At 40.3% G+C, this 15,620-nt stretch overlaps 1 protein-coding gene across 6 annotated transcripts in view; it reads left to right on the forward strand.

The window, feature by feature from the left end:
- The window catches only part of SPIRE1 (spire type actin nucleation factor 1), a 213,354-nt gene that overhangs the window by 11,886 nt on the left and 185,848 nt on the right, over positions 1-15,620 (forward strand). For 5 of the 6 annotated variants that reach the window (XM_031003592.3, XM_031003593.3, XM_055368418.2 and 2 more), the window contains exon 2: positions 11,121-11,155. In XM_031003592.3, coding sequence (XP_030859452.1) covers positions 11,121-11,155 — 35 coding nt within the window. Of the gene's footprint in view, positions 1-11,120; positions 11,156-13,850; positions 14,015-15,620 lie in introns of those variants that run through there. The other variant, XM_055368417.2, reaches the window with a different exon arrangement.

Consider the following 15,620-nt stretch of genomic DNA (forward strand, 5'->3'; position numbering starts at 1 on the left):
CAGCAAGTGGAAAGGCTTGGAGATGTGGAGGACGTTATATGGTGCTCAGAGAGCAGCAGTACATGGATGGCAAGTGCGGCGTTTGTGCTGCCACCCACTTCCCCGTGCCAAAAGCATATAACTGCTAATCAGTTACCGCATTTTTTTGCTGCCGAATTTATAAGCAGCCCCAAGAGTTCTCAACAGGATGCTTCAGGTGGCCACTACTAATTATTTGGAGTTGGCACGTGAGGTTAAACCTGTTTGTCTTCTTTGTAGTGGGTGTTCCCTGTGCCTGGAGCGGAGGATGTGTGTGGGAGTCGGGGGAGTAAGAAGGGCTGGAAAGGCACGTTGGCTGGGATCAGATGATGAAGGACTTTGTGCCAGCCACATGGTCGAGTGTGTATTTATAGTCTGTACAGGCAGTGGAGAGCCATGGAAGGGTTTTAAGCAGGAAAATGATGTAAGCAGATTACTCTTTTTAGAAAGATAAATGTAGGGGCTTTGTAGATGTATTGAATTGGGTAAAATGGAGGGCAAAGACACCAGTAGGCATTTTATACTATCTTTAGATCTTTGTAGCCTTTAAGTTGCTAAACCAGTTAGGAGTGTTATGGCTGTTCAAACAGGAGATGATGGAGGTCTGAATTAGGGCAGTAGGAATGGAGAGAAAGAATCAGATTGAGAGTGATTTAGGAAATAGGACATGGTATAGCTCTTCCACTTTTTATGTGTGGGTGAGAAAGAGGAAGGATTGTTCAAAGGCTCTGGCTTCTTGCCTGGGTGCTTGGGTGACAGTAGGCAGGAGGGGCAGGTTAGGGTGGGAAGATAGATGATGGTTTATACTTGTTGGAAATTAAATTGGCCTGGAAAATATTTTTTCCTGTGGAGTCATGTTGATTCCCACCAGGCTCCTTTGCTGCCTTCCAGATAGTTGCAAATCAGCTGTTGAATGTCACACCATAACATGGAGAGAACTAAGAGCTGGCTACAGAAGATGCAGTTTCGATTCTTTTGGCTCTGATGCTTACTATTGAATAGTTATGACCTCAGGCAAGCCATTTAACTATTTCTGATGCTGATACTGTCTTATTTTTTTGTCTTTTATTCTGTTGTGTGTGTGTGTGTGGAGACCAGGTTTTGCCAGGTTCCCCAGGCTGGTCTTGAACTCCTGGACTCAAGACATCTACCTGCCTTGGCCTCCCAAAGTACTGGGGTTACATGTACATGTGTGAGCCACGGTGCCCGGCCGCTGTCTTTCTTTATTTGTAAAATGGAAGTAATATTTGTCCAGCCCTTCTTGTGAAATTGTTATGAGACTCAAATGAAGAAGTATATGTGGGGGCATTTTGTTACCTTGTATGTACTGCACGAATACATTTTTACTGAGCCATTGCTATCCTTTGTAAAAAGATGAATACTTCCAAATTATTTGAGTCAAGATTGATAAAGAAGTTCTAAAACAATATTAAATATATGTTTGGAAGTCTATAAAATGATTCTTGAGGTTGAAAAAATTTGAAATGTGGGTGTCCATAATGTGATTAGACCTTTGTTGCCTTAGGTGCTCCACCAGGTTTTTAGAATGGACTGTGGAGGGTTACTTGCAGATTATCAGGGAAAGGTAATTAGTGCTTGACCACCGTTTATATTTTTTATGGATTTCCATATATTTTATATTATCTTGAATTTGGTTTTTTCCTTCTTTTGCCACTTTCTGACTTGTTTGATACTCATTTATTGATCATTTAATTTAGCTTCTTTCAATCCTTTGGGGAGTATAGGAGGGCTTATTTATGTAAATAATTAAACAATGTAACTATAACTTTCCCTATAAACTCTTGGAACAAATTTCATCTGAGACCTGTAAGATAAGCCATAGTTTAGATGAAATATTTGAACTGTTGTATTGCCTGATGTGTATGAACTTAAATGTTTTTGATGGGAAATTGTTAAGTTCCTTAAATTAATGATAGTTGCCCCCTAACCCTGACCTTTTTTTTTTTTTTTTTTTGAGATGGAGTTTCCCTCTGTCACCTAGGCTGGAGTGCAGTGGCTCGATCTCAACTCAATGCAACCTCCACCTCCTGTGTTCAAGCGATTCTCCCTCCTCAGCCTCCCAAGTAGCTGAGACTACAGGCATGTGCCACCATGCCCAGCTAATTTTTTTTTTTTTTTTTTGGTTGAGACAGGGTTTCACCGTGTTGGCCAGGCTGGTCTCAAACTCCTGACCTCAAATGATTCGCGCCCCCACCCCCAGCCTTCCAAAGTGCTGGGATTATAGATGTGAGTCACAGTGCTCAGCTTGACTTTCTTCTTTAATTAATGATCTTTTCATTATATTTATATTTAAAGAATAGTACTGTATTCATAAGTATAATAAAAATGTGTAACTTACAAAACTCATTGCAAAAATATTTCTTGACTATATATAGTATATGTAGTAAAGGTTAAATAGCTAAAAATGTTTATAGTAAAGGTTAAATAGCTAAAAATGGCAAAGTGTAGTCTATGTCAAGCCTATGTTGTTTTTATAGTTTTTAAATCAGATCTCCCAAATCTTGACAGAGGGAAAGTAACACATTTGGGTAAGTGGATATGGATGGTAGAGTTGTGATATAACTAAAGGGAGTTAGAGCTTGGAAGATAGAAGTTCCTGGGATGCCTCTCTGCAGGGCTCTTGTTGGCTAGGTTGTCTCATACTCAGATGCCACAGAGGGGCAGGAGATTCTAAAGAGAATGGACGCAGATGTGTGTATGAAATGCATGAAAACCAGAACTCTTCAATTGATAGGGAATACTAGAACATTTGGGATTGTCACCTGCTAGAACTCTGTTTATGATTTGGCTTGGGGAGGTTCCCCTCCAAGTTCTCCTTCCTAAAATCTAGTGATATGTCTATGTATTTTTGAGCTTGTGAAGTTCAAGCAATGTTTGAATTGCTGTTACTAGGGAAAAGTTTAATCCAAATCAACCCAGTTTACAAAAAGTACTTTGACTTTCATTGTCCCTGTCTTCCAACACAGGAGTGTCAGAAATGTGGCTCCAGGCTATAAACATTTTTAGCTATTTATGTATAAACATTTAAACATTTAAAAATGTTTATACTATAAACATTTTTAGCTATTTAACCTTTACTACATATACTATACATAGTCAAGAAATATCTTTTTGTAATGAGTTTTGTAAGTTACACATTTTTATTATACTTATGAATACAGTACTATTCTTTAAATACAAATATTATGTCTTCTATTCCTATGGCAGCATTTCTTCTTCTTCTTCTTTTTTAAAATTTTACGTTAAGTTCCAGGATACATGTGCAGAATGTGCAGGTTTGTTACATAGGTATACATGTGCCATGCTGGTTTGCCGCACCTGTCAACCTGTGATCTAGGTTTTAAGCCCTGCAGGCATTAGGTATTTGTCCTAATGCTCTTCCTCCCCTTTCCCCCGCCATCCCTGACAGGCCCTGGTGTGTGTTGTTTCCCTCCCTGTGTCCATGTGTTCTCATTGTTCACCTCCCACTTATGAGTGAGACCATTTCTAAATAGTCCTGGGCACCTCCTATCCTGTACTTGCCATCAGAATACTTCTGAAGATGACATTCTAGACAGCCACTGTTACTCAGAATTGGCACTAGAGATGAAACTTATTTGCTCTGCAAGCTTCCAGTGTTGCCAGATTACATAAAATAGATAAAAGATAATATCCAAATTTTGTGGCGGGTTTTAATCACTGATACTAGGTCCAAGGGGAGACTCTAGTCCCTGGGAAGGTGACTGGTAATAACAATCCAAGGCTGTCATTTTTTTGAAAGGTAAGGGATTTAGTTACAAATCTAGGAAGTAAAGTGTAGTCTATGTCAAAAATAAAGTAGGAGCTTCCATTTCTGAATTAGGATAGAAGTCACATTTATGGCAAAGGTGATTGGAGGCTGAAAGTCCTAGAGCCTGGCTTGGGGCAGAGTCTGTGGGTGGGGGTCAGATAATCTCAAGGAAGAAGATGCAAGTTCTGGAGAGTGCCTGTCACACAAACGTATTGTTGGTGAATGAACAGATGAATGCTTTTTCCATGACTGATATTTAAAATTAGAAGTCATGTCCCTGACTGTTTTTTGTGTCAAATCCATAACATTCACGGTGAGGCGGGCGGATCACAAGGTCAGGAGATTGAGACCATCCTGGCTAACATGGTGAAATCCCATTTCTACTAAAAATACAAAAATTAGCTGGGCGTGGTGGTGCGTGCCTGTAATCCCAGCTACTCAGGAGGCTGAGGCAGGAGAATTGCTTGAACCTGGGAGGCGGAGGTTGTAGTGAGCCAAGATCGTGCACTGCACTCCAGCCTGGGCGACAGAGCAAGACTCTGTCTCAAAAAAAAAAAAAAAAAAGAAAAAAAAGCATAACATTCTTTTTTCCCTTAAAATGCAACTTGGCAAAGATGATTTTGTTGGGGGAAATTGGTTTAAGCTAATAAATACGTAGTTCCACTGTCCTAACTTCTGAAGTTCTGTTCATTGATTCCAGGTCCTCAGTGGCCACTGCACTTTAGAAATTCAGGTATGAGGCTGGGTGTGGTGGCTCACGCCTGTAATCCCAGCACGTTGGGAGGCTGAGGTGGGCAGATCATGAGGTCAAGAGATCAAGACCATCCTGGCCAACGTGGTGAAACCCCGTCTCTACTAAAAATACAAACATTAGCTGGGCATGGTAGTGCGTGCCTGTAGTCCCAGCTACTTGGGAGGCTGAGGCAGGAGAATCGCTTGAACCCTGGAGACGGAGGTTGTAGTAAGCCAGGATCGTGCCACTGCACTCTAGACTGGCGACAGAGCGAGACTCCATCTCAAAAAAAAAAAAAAAAGAAATTCAGGTATGATTAGGCTGTAGAAATTTTTTTATTGCTAAATTTCAGCCTGTTAACTACAAAACTATGGGTTTTATTTCCTAGTAATAATACAAAAATTGTCCCAGAAGCATATTTAATAAACTCCTTTCTTATAAAAGTATTATAGTTCTTAAACTAATGGTTGTTGTTGATCAGTTTTGGTCAAATGTTTGAGAATATTACTCTTGAAAACATGGAGCATGTTCAGGATGTTGTTTGTCAATCCATTAGCAAATCCTGTTCTACTTCCAAATTATTTCATGAACCCTCTCCTTTTCACCCTCATTACTGCCATCGCCCTGCCTGGCCGCCCGCGTGTAGTGCTGCAGTACAATGATAGTAGCCTCCTCGCTGGCCTTGAGCTTTCCATCTGGCTGTCTCCACTATATTCTTCACATTATAGCAAGACTGACCTGGAAACTACCTGGACACAGCTGACCCTCTTGCCTGGTATCCTTCAATAGCTTCCCATTTTCCTTAAAGTCAAATCTGAACTCCTCATACTATCCTTACAAGCCTGTGTGATCTGCCCCCTGCCTGTCTAAACACAGTTTATGTTACTCATCCACCAAACACTTCCCGGGCCTGTCACACGCCACCTCCTGCTTCCGGAACAGATTCTTCTTCCCGCCCTGCAGTTGGTTCTACCCAGCTTCAAGGTCTCTGTTTAAATATCATCTTTTGGAGGAATCTTACCTGACCACCCCAAATGGGGTCATTTCTGTTACTTTCTCTCCCTTTTGGATCCATTTGTCACGAGTTCTGTTTTGTTTGATTACTTTTTTGGGGCTGTGTTCAATAAAATGTAAGCCTTATGAGGCAAGAACTGTGTCTAGCTTGTTTACTATGACAGTGTGTCATCAGTGCTTATGAGTAGTACTTAGTAGGTGGTGAATAAATATTTACTGAACAAATGAAGGCAGCAGAGGTATGCTGGCAGGAGAGCAGGGTGTATTCATTGGTATCTCAGTTTTAGCGTGAAAAAGAACATAATTTCACATGGTTAGAGGGACTGAAACGTCTAGAATTTGGTCACATAGTAAAAAGCTGGAGAATAATTCTGAGAACCATTTATCTTAAAAGTTCCAGAAATTCTGTTTTTTTGGTAGGTATAGTTTGCCTTTTGCTTATTCAGCTAGTTTGAATCATATTGATAATGTGACTGCATGATAAGTCAGCCGTATGCTGAGGTTTCTACTTTAAAGATAAGTAGCTACCTTAATTTGAAAGTATTATTTGCATTCTCTGAGCAGCCCCATGGTGAAATGATCTGATTATCAATATTTAAGATTTATAATGTCTGCTGAAGATGACAGTGTTGCCTTAGTTATGAATTCTTTATGACAGACATTTTATGTCAGGACTAGTTTGTTTCATAAAGCCATTCTGTGTCAGTTTATAGGAAGGCATAGGCTTTTCTGTTTCCTGGGACATAAGGGGACTCGTCTAATAAATTTTTTTTTTTTTTTTTAAAGACAATGTCTGGCTCTGTTGCCCAGGCTGGAGTGCAGTGGTACCATCTCAGCTCATTGCCTGCCTCCTGGGCTTAAGCCATTCTCCCACCTCAGCCTTTCTTTTTTTTATTTTTATTTATTTATTTATTTATTTATTTATTTATTTATTTATTTATTTATTTTGAGGTGGAGTCTCATTCTTTCGCCCAGGCTGGAAGTGCAGTGGCGTGATCTCTGCTCACTGCAACCTCCGCTTCCTGGGTTCAAGCAATTCTCTGCCTCAGTCTCCCATGTAGCTGGGATTATAGGCACCCGCCACCATGCACAGCTAATTTTTGTATTTTTAGTAGAGATGGGGTTACACCATCTTGGCTAGGCTAGCCTTGAACTCCTGACCTTGTGATCCACCTGCCTTGGCCTCCCAAAGTGCTCGGATGGCAGGTATGAGCCACTGCGCCCGGCCGCATTCCTCAATTCAACAACACCTTCTTCAATTGGAAACTACCGGTATAGCATCAAGGGATTTACACTTGACAAGTTCTGAGTCTTTCTTCAAAGATTGGCCACTTCTGTTTTACTGCACCAGACCTAAGGAATGAATCCCTCTAAAACTTACAAATCCTGTGACTTCACCCAGAATTTTTTTTTTGAGATGGAGTGGCGCTCTCTCGCCCAGGCTGGAGTGCAATGCCTGAACCCAGGAGGCAGAACTTGCAGTGAGCCAAGATCATGCCACTGCACTCCAGCCTGGGCGACAGAGCGAGACTCCGTCTCAAAAAAAAAAAAAAAAATTTTTGAGGAATGCATTTCCCCATTCCTCAGAAACAGTAGAAATGGTAGTTAGCCTGGACAGTACCCCTGCAGTTCCCCTCAATCCCAACAGCCACTGAAAGTGGGAATGGAGATATATTAGTCCATTCTTGCATTGCTATAAAGAACTACCTGAGACTGGGTAATTTATAAAGAAAAGAGGTTTAATTGGATCACTGTTCTGCAGGCTGTACAGGAAGCATGGCTGGGGAGGCCTCAGAAAACTTACAGTCATCACAAAAGGTGAAGGGGAAGCCAGCACGCCTGGATGGCTGGAGCAGGAGGAAGAAAGAGGGAAGGAGGAGGTGCTACAGACTGAAACAACCAGATCTCGTGATAACTCGCTATCACAGGACAGCACTAGGGGGATGGATGGTGCTACACCATTAGAAACCATCCTCATGATCTAATCACTTCCCACCAGGCCCCACCTCTAACATTGAGAATTACAATTGAACATGAGATTTGGGTGGGGACATAGAACCAAACCATATCAAGAGGATTAGAATAAGAAAACCACACCAACATACATGAGGAGGAATCAGGAGCCTTAGAGTGTGCTCTTCACTCTGTCACCAACTCTGTGTCATTATGTGCAAGTCATTTGACTCCTTGAGCTCTCAGATTACTCATCTGTTTTTAATTAATTAATTAATGGTTTCTGAGGCAAGGCCTTGTTCTGTCACCTGTTCTGGAGTGCTGTGGCACTATCACAGCTCACTGCAGACTGGACCTCCTGGGCTCAAGTGATCCTCCTTCCTCAGCTTCCTGAGTAGCTGGGACTACAGGCTTGTGCCAACATGCGTGGCTAATTTTTTATTTTTGATAGAAACTGGGTCTCACTATGTTACCTAGGCTGGTTTCAAACTCCTGAGCTCAAACAATCCTCCCACCTCAGCCTCCCAAAATGCTGGGATTACAGGCACAAGACACCACACCCAGCCAAATTACTCATCTATAAAATGAATGGATTGAGCAAGATCATTTCCAAGATTCCTTTAAGCTCTGATGTCATGTGATTGGGATTTTTGGATTCCTAGATTAGCTTTTGAGCAGGAATTTGGATGGCAGAGCTGTGTAGTTGGTCAAATACTTTGTACTTATAGCCTTTTCATATTACCGTGAGTTACTCACCAGTTCAAATTGAATGACCGAGAGCTGTTGAATTCTCACAAAAATTTTTAGTACTTTACAGCATTTTCAGTTTTATAATGCAGGTCATTGAAAAAAATCTTACTTTATAGACTCTTGTGCCCTTTTGGCACTCCTCTATCATTGTTTTTAAGCACTTCATTGTTTTCTGGTACAAAAAGATATTCCTGACTTATCTTGTAATTTCCCTGTCCCAGCCCTGAAATCAGCCAATTTCCCAAGGAATCCTGATTCTGTTGAGGGGGAATGGGCTTGGCGTGCCCCATGGGCTTCTCCCACTTTTGATGAGCAGAGCTAGGAAATGTTTTGAAGTTGTGTAATATCTCTAGTTACAGTTCGCCACCACAGGGCTCCTTTTCTTCTCACGTTAGGTTTGTGTATTCCTTCTCCCATAGTGTAAGTCATGACTCCCAGCAATATCAGTGTATTTACTCATGTGCTCATTGCTGCAATACATTAAAATAGTTTCAGAATTTTATACTACCAACCAGAAACGTACTACAAAAACTTTTAGATTTCTTTGTAATTCTCTTTATCTTCAGAATATATCCTACTGAAGATGTAAACTCACATACTCTTTTTTTTGTTTTTTGAGATGGAGTCTCACTCTGTCACCCAGGCTGGAGTGCACTGGCGCAGTCTCGGCTCACTGCAAGCTCTGCCTCCTGGGTTCACGCCATTCTCCTGCCTCAGCCTCCCGAGTAGCTGGGACTACAGGCACTCGCCACCATGCCCGGCTAATGTTTTGTATTTTTAATAGAGATGAGGTTTCACCATGTTAGCCAGGATAGTCTCAATCTCCTGACCTCGTGATCTGTCTGCCTCGGCCTCCCAAAGTGCTGGGATTACAGGCTTGAGCCACTGCACTTGGCCAACTCATATACTCTTAAAGAGGCTACTCTCTGTTACAGTTTGCCTGAGTGCTCCTCTCTTCCTCCCTCTCTCTCTCTTCCCCCCATGCAGAGTAGGCTCTCAGTAAATGTTTGCCGAAAGGCAGTCTGTACCCTTCCTTGAGCTGTTTCTGTCCAGTAGTACTTTGCCGAGTAAAATTAATTACCAATTTTATGGGAGTTAAGTATTCTTAACTACCAAAAGCGTTAATGGTCTGAACAAACAATCATATATATAAATAAATAAAATGTACGTTATAAATCACTGTCGAATGTAGAGTTTTATGTAACAAATATATAAGTAAAATAACAGTCTTATACTTATCAAACCCTATTATATAAACCCTTAGCTAGTAAGCTCATTTTATATATATGTTCATGTAGTCTTTATTGCTCATATATAATTTTTAATTTAATTCATAGAACCTAAGGCCCCTTATTTTCTGGTCTCAGTTTCAGCCAGTGTTTCTCATTAGGATCATTAAGAGATGAGGAGTTGTGGTTGTCTTCTTTTATTTTTTCATTTTTGTTTTTTTTTTTCAACCAACTCATTTCAAATAAATTGTGGTTTCAATTTTATTTTTTATTTTAAGAATTGGGAGCATACAAAAGCTATTATTTGTGATTTTTCTTTTGTGATGTCATAATAGAGTCTAAGGCGTAGAAATTCTAGTTAAGTACTAAAAAAATAACAAGGCTGATAGAATAACCACTGTGGGCTAGGTGTGAGGGTAAATGCTGGGGAGAGGAAGAAGTGGGAGGATAGTATTGGGTGGAGGGAAAGGTATAGAGCTAAATGCATATTTGAATTTAGGTCAGTGAAATCTAAGTGTAGTCTGGGGAAATTAAATTTTCTAGTACTGACCGGGCATGGTGGCTCACGCCTGTAATCCCAGCACTTTGGGAGGCCGAGGCAGGCAGATTACTTGAGGTCAGGAGTTCGAGACCAGCCTGGCCAACGTGGCAAAAGCCCATCTCTACTAAAAATACAAAAATTAGTCGGGCATGGTGGTGGGTGCCTGTAGTCCCAGCTACTCACTCAGGAGGCCGAGGTGGGAGAATCACTTGGACCCGGGAGTGGGTGGTTGCAGTGAGCCAAAATCACACCACTGCACTCCAGCCTGGGTGACAGAGTGAGACTGCTGCTCAAAAAAAAAAAAAAAAAACCCCAAAAAACCCAATTTTCTAGTACCCAGTATAATTAATTGTATAATTGTGTTATTCGTTCTTTTTGTTAAAACTATTTAATAAGTGATTCTTTAAAATAGCTCTTTTTGTTTAAGAAGTATGTTTTTGTCAGCGACATTGACAGAAATGTATTAATTGTTCATGTTCTTTGGTATTATGTATCAGTGATGGAGAAAAATACTAATGTTGGTGCAGCCAAATATTATTCAGTTCTAATTATTCTTTAGGTGAGCCTCTGTTGGAAAAATTACTCAATTAATTATATGGTTTTGCCTAATCATATATTAAAGAAAAACAGCATATGTTAAAGAAAGTATGAATTTAAACTTTATTCCTTTCATTGAAATGATCACTGTATCTTTAAACTGGAAATATATTTGCAGTCTTTTAAGATTTCCTAAGGTATACTTAAAATACCTTTAAAGTATTTTAAGGTGTTTCTTAAAAGAAAGCAAGACTTTCAAATGTTTTTGTTTGATTGATTTATATATCTGTATTAAATATGTACATATGTTTTAGATCTTATTACAGTTAAGCATTTTTTTCTCACCTTTTTTCTTTGTTATTTTTTAATGGGCCTATTTAAACTTAAATCTCTAAGTAGGACCTTCAGGGATATTTGGTCATTCTAGGATCTTTCATTTGCATAGATTTTCTCATAGACATAATAAAGCCATAGCCAGAGAAGCTCAAATATTTTTATCAATGATTTAAAAAAGCTGAAATCTTTTTAAAGTAATCCTTTTCATTTTTATTACAGGTAAATTGGGATATTCACAATGTATGGAAACAGAGGTAAGTGAAATACTCAAATATTTCTTAGTAAAGCAGCTTTGCAATCCTGTTTAGACTAACTTGAGTACTGAACTATCTCACTATAGGTTCTTGGTCTTCTGATAAGATTTCTTTTTTTTTTGAGATGGACTTTTGCTCTTGTCGCCCAGGCTGGAGTACAATGGCACGATCTTGGCTCACTGCAACCTCCGCCTCTTGAGTTCAAGCGATTCTCCCACCTCAGCCTTCTGACTGGCTGGGATTATAGGCGCTCACCACCACGCTCAGCTAATTTTTGTATTTTTAGTAGAGACGGGGTTTCACCATGTTGGCCAGGCTGGTCTTGAACTCCTTACCTCAGGTGATCCACCCGCCTTGGCCTCTCAAAGTGCTGGGATTATAGGCATGAGTCACTGCACCTGGCCCTGATAAGATGTTTTGAGAGCAGGTGTGTTTTCTAGGTTTAGGAAGAGTAAAATGTGAAGAAAAATTACTTGCCTTGTCCATATTTTTGTAACGTCAGGTTTTGTTATAAAGAATAGCTTAATTATCATTTTAAAATTTAACCGTATTATTATTTGCAAAATTGAGTTAGCTAAGATCCAGAGCTCTTAGTAATTTCAGTTTTTTTTTTCATAATTCAGTGCAGTATGTCATATAATAAATACAGCATTTAAATGTGTTAGACTCCATTGGAGCTGCCTTAATTTAAGAAAGAATAGGGACTTGGAAACAATGTTTTAGTAAGATTAATAATAAATTTGGTGCTTTGTTATTTATACAAGTGGGTTTATTATTATTATTATTATTATTATTATTATTATTATTTTTAGACGGAGTCTCGCTCTGTCGCCCAGGCTGGAGGGCAGTGGCACGATCTCAGCTCACTGCAAGCTCCGCCTCCCGGGTTCACGCCATTCTCCTGCCCCCAGCCTCCCAGGTAGCTGGGACTACAGGCGCCCGCCACCACGCCCAACTAATTTTTTGTATTTTTAGTAGAGACGGTTTCACCGTGTTAGCCAGGATGGTCTCGATCTCCTGACTTCGTGATCCGCCCGCCTCGGCCTCCCAAAGTGCTGGGATTACAGGCATGAGCCACTGTGCCTGGCCTGGTTTATTATTTTTTAATAATTTAATTTCAAATTTCTGATTGTGAAATTTAAGGGGTTTCTATGTGTTCATTGCAGGGATTTCAAGCATAATACTGAAATACCAGGTCAGCATATATGTGTGGTGTTCTTTTCAGTAGCAGTTTCATCATCCTTAGATTGGGGGTGTTGGGTGTTTTGTTAGTGGCAATGCCCAAATAAAGGATTTAAGAAGTTGTATTTCAAATTTTATAATGCATCTACATATTGATGTAGGTTTTAGTAAGTTTTAACTGTTGTTTTAAATGAAATGTAGGCTTCCCAAGGGATTATATTGTATAATAGAGAAACAAAAATAATTTATCCCTTTTGGCATTAATTTTTGTATTTTCTTTCTTTTTTTTTTTTTTTCTTTTGAGACAGAGCCCTGCTGTGTCTCCCAGGCTGGAGTGCAGTGGCACAATCTTGGCTCACTGCAACCTCCACCTCCCAGGTTCAAGTGATTCTCCTGCCTCAGCTTCCCGAGTAGCTGGGACTACAGGCGCATGCCACCATGCTGGCTAGTTTTTGTATTTTTAGTGAAGACGGGGTTTCACCGTGTTGGCCAGGCTGGTCTCAAACTCCCGGTCTCAGGTGATCCACCATTACAGGCGTGAGCCACTGTGCCCGGCCCATTTTTGCATTTTCTATTCAACTTTGAAAGGAGGGACAATTTTTTCCAAGTTAGATCTAAAAAGGCAAGAACTTAATATTTTTATATTGTTAGAATTTTTGATATACTATTCAACATGACACAAAGGGGTGGGATTTGATTTGAGTCAGAAGAGGTAAGTTTTGTGGTTTCTGGGTGTGTATTTTTCTAGCTATGCAATTTTGAGTAAGTAATTTTTCTTCCAGAACTTTGTCTTTCTTCGCTATAAAATGTTAATGGTAATTTGTATTAATCTCATAGCTTATGAAATTTTTAAAGAGATACTATATATTAAAATGTTTCATAAACCTTAAATGCACTATTGTGAATTAAGATGATACAAATATACTCAGCATTCATCTGCATTTAGGTAATGAAATATGAAGATTTTACATACAAGGCACAGTTATCTAATTATTGTTTTATTATATTGTCATAAAATCCACATGATCTTAACATTAGTTTAGTACTCACTTTGTAAAGAAGCATTAGTTCATTTTATCTCCTAATTGACAGCCCTTATAATTTGATCCATAACATAGGTCACGAAAAGAATTGGAATCTAAATAGAAGTTTTTCAGAATTAAAAAAAAGTAAAAATTTGAAGGGGGCAAAACACAGGGAAATAAAAATTTCAATCTGATATTGATTTAATTCAGAAAAATAGGTATTTTCTAGGGCTAACAGTGGTTATCAGTGGGGAGGAGATTGGGATTGTGGATGGTCATTTATCCATATTGTTTGATTCTAAAAAGTATCTGTGTATTACTTTGGTAATTAAGATAGCAAAAAGCAGGAGTGGTGAGGCGGTAGAGGCAGAGGGAACTACTTTTTCTTAGAAGTTTGGTGAAATGACAGAAGGAATTAAAAAACAGCATAAGGAGGAAGTTTTCTGTTGTGTTTTAGGTTAGAGACGATGGTCCATTTGGCGGTGGTGGTGTGAGGGAGCCTGGAGTGCGTGAGCCAGGTTCAAGAGTGGTTATCTAATGAAGCAGACCCAGGAACACATGGGAGACGATGGTTGTCTGGAGTAGTGCTGCTCAGAACCAAGACTGGTCCAGGGCTGTGTGGTCTCTGAGACCCTCTCAGAGGATCTGCAAGGTCAAAACTATTTTCATAGTACTACTAGGATATCATTTGCCTTTATAGTTTCATTCTCTTAAGAGCATACCATGGAGTTTTTGAAGGCATGAGGAAGACTGTCAGAATGACTACAGAAGCAGATGAGATCCAGTTTTTTTTTTTGTTTGGAGACAGGGTCTTGCTCTGTCACCCGGGCCGGAGTGCAGTGCCATGATAACGGCTCACTGTAGCCTCAACTTCCTAGGTTCAAGTCATCCTCCCACCTCAGCCCTCTGAGTAGCTGGGACTACAGGTGCATGTCACCACACCTGGATAGTTTTTTATTTTTTATTTTATTTTTATTTTTTGAGACGGAGTCTCACTCTGTCACCCAGACTGGAGTGCAGTGGTGCGATCTTGGCTCACTACAACCTCTGCCTCCCGGGTTCAAGCGATTCTCCTACCTCAGCCTCCCAAGTAGCTGGGACTACAGGCGTGCGCCATGATGCCCGGCTAATTTTTGTATTTTTAGTAGAGACAGGGTTTCACCAGGCTGGTTGCGAACTCCTGACCTCGTGATCCTCCTGCCTCACCCTCCCAAAGTGTTGGGATTACAGGCGTAAGCCACTGTGCCTGGCCTGTTTTTTTATTTTTATTTTTGTTTTTTTTTTTGTAGAGATGGGGTTTTGCTCTGTTGCCCAGGCTGGTCTCCAACTCCTGAGCTCAAGCAGTCCTCATGCCTCGGCCTCCCAAAGTGTTGGGATTATAAATGTGAGGCACCTTGCCCAGCCTCTGTGGCTGTCTTTCATTGAGCCTGACATTAAAAGGTTTTGTAAAATGTAGAACAATTCCACTGTTCTCATTTTTTTAATGTAGTTTTTTTTTCCTCCATAAAATGTTATTAACATTTAATGGGCTTAAATGAATTAATACATATTTTAAACATTCCTTGGTTTTAATTTCTAATACAGTAAATATTGATAGATTATAGCCCACATTAAAAAAAAGCTCTTTGGGCTCTAATTTTTTAGTGTGTAAAGAGGGTCTAAAACCAAAATTTAAAGGTTTGAGAGCTGTGGTATGAGAGCACAGATGGCAGAGGTACTTCTTCCTAAGAAACATAATCGGGAGGTAGGAGGAAACTATGTGGGGTAGGCAGCAGGAAGCCCAGGCATCCTTGCCATATGGGTTTAAGCCTCTTTTTGTCAGCAAGAAGGCAGGCTCGTTTCTGAGACTGAGGTTACACGGGGTCACAAAGGGGACTGACTACTAGAGCCTCTCTTGGCTCTTAAATTGTTTTTCTGTTGAGCAAAACAAATTGTTTTTCTATTTCTGCCATTCCCTCTGTAAACCCCTCACTGAACTCTTGCTAGTATAAGCTGCCTGAAGGATGAGGCTGGCTGCCATTCTGGGGCAGCCTGTTCAGCCTTTCTGAATTCAGAGAGGCCTTGTTAGGTGGCCCTTGTGCCCAGGCTCAGCTCATGGGGCCTCCCTTTCCTTCTCGCTTCTCTGCCTCAGATTCTCCATTGAGGGTGGATAGTTGCAAAATTTATTATTATTTTTTGAGACAGAGTCTCGCTCTTGCCCAGGCTGGAGTGCAGTGGCGTGATCTCAGCTCACTGCAACCTCTGCCTCCCAGGTTCAA

The sequence above is a fragment of the Gorilla gorilla genome, chromosome 17, assembly GCF_029281585.2.
Source record: "Gorilla gorilla gorilla isolate KB3781 chromosome 17, NHGRI_mGorGor1-v2.1_pri, whole genome shotgun sequence".
Lineage (NCBI taxonomy): Eukaryota > Metazoa > Chordata > Mammalia > Primates > Hominidae > Gorilla > Gorilla gorilla.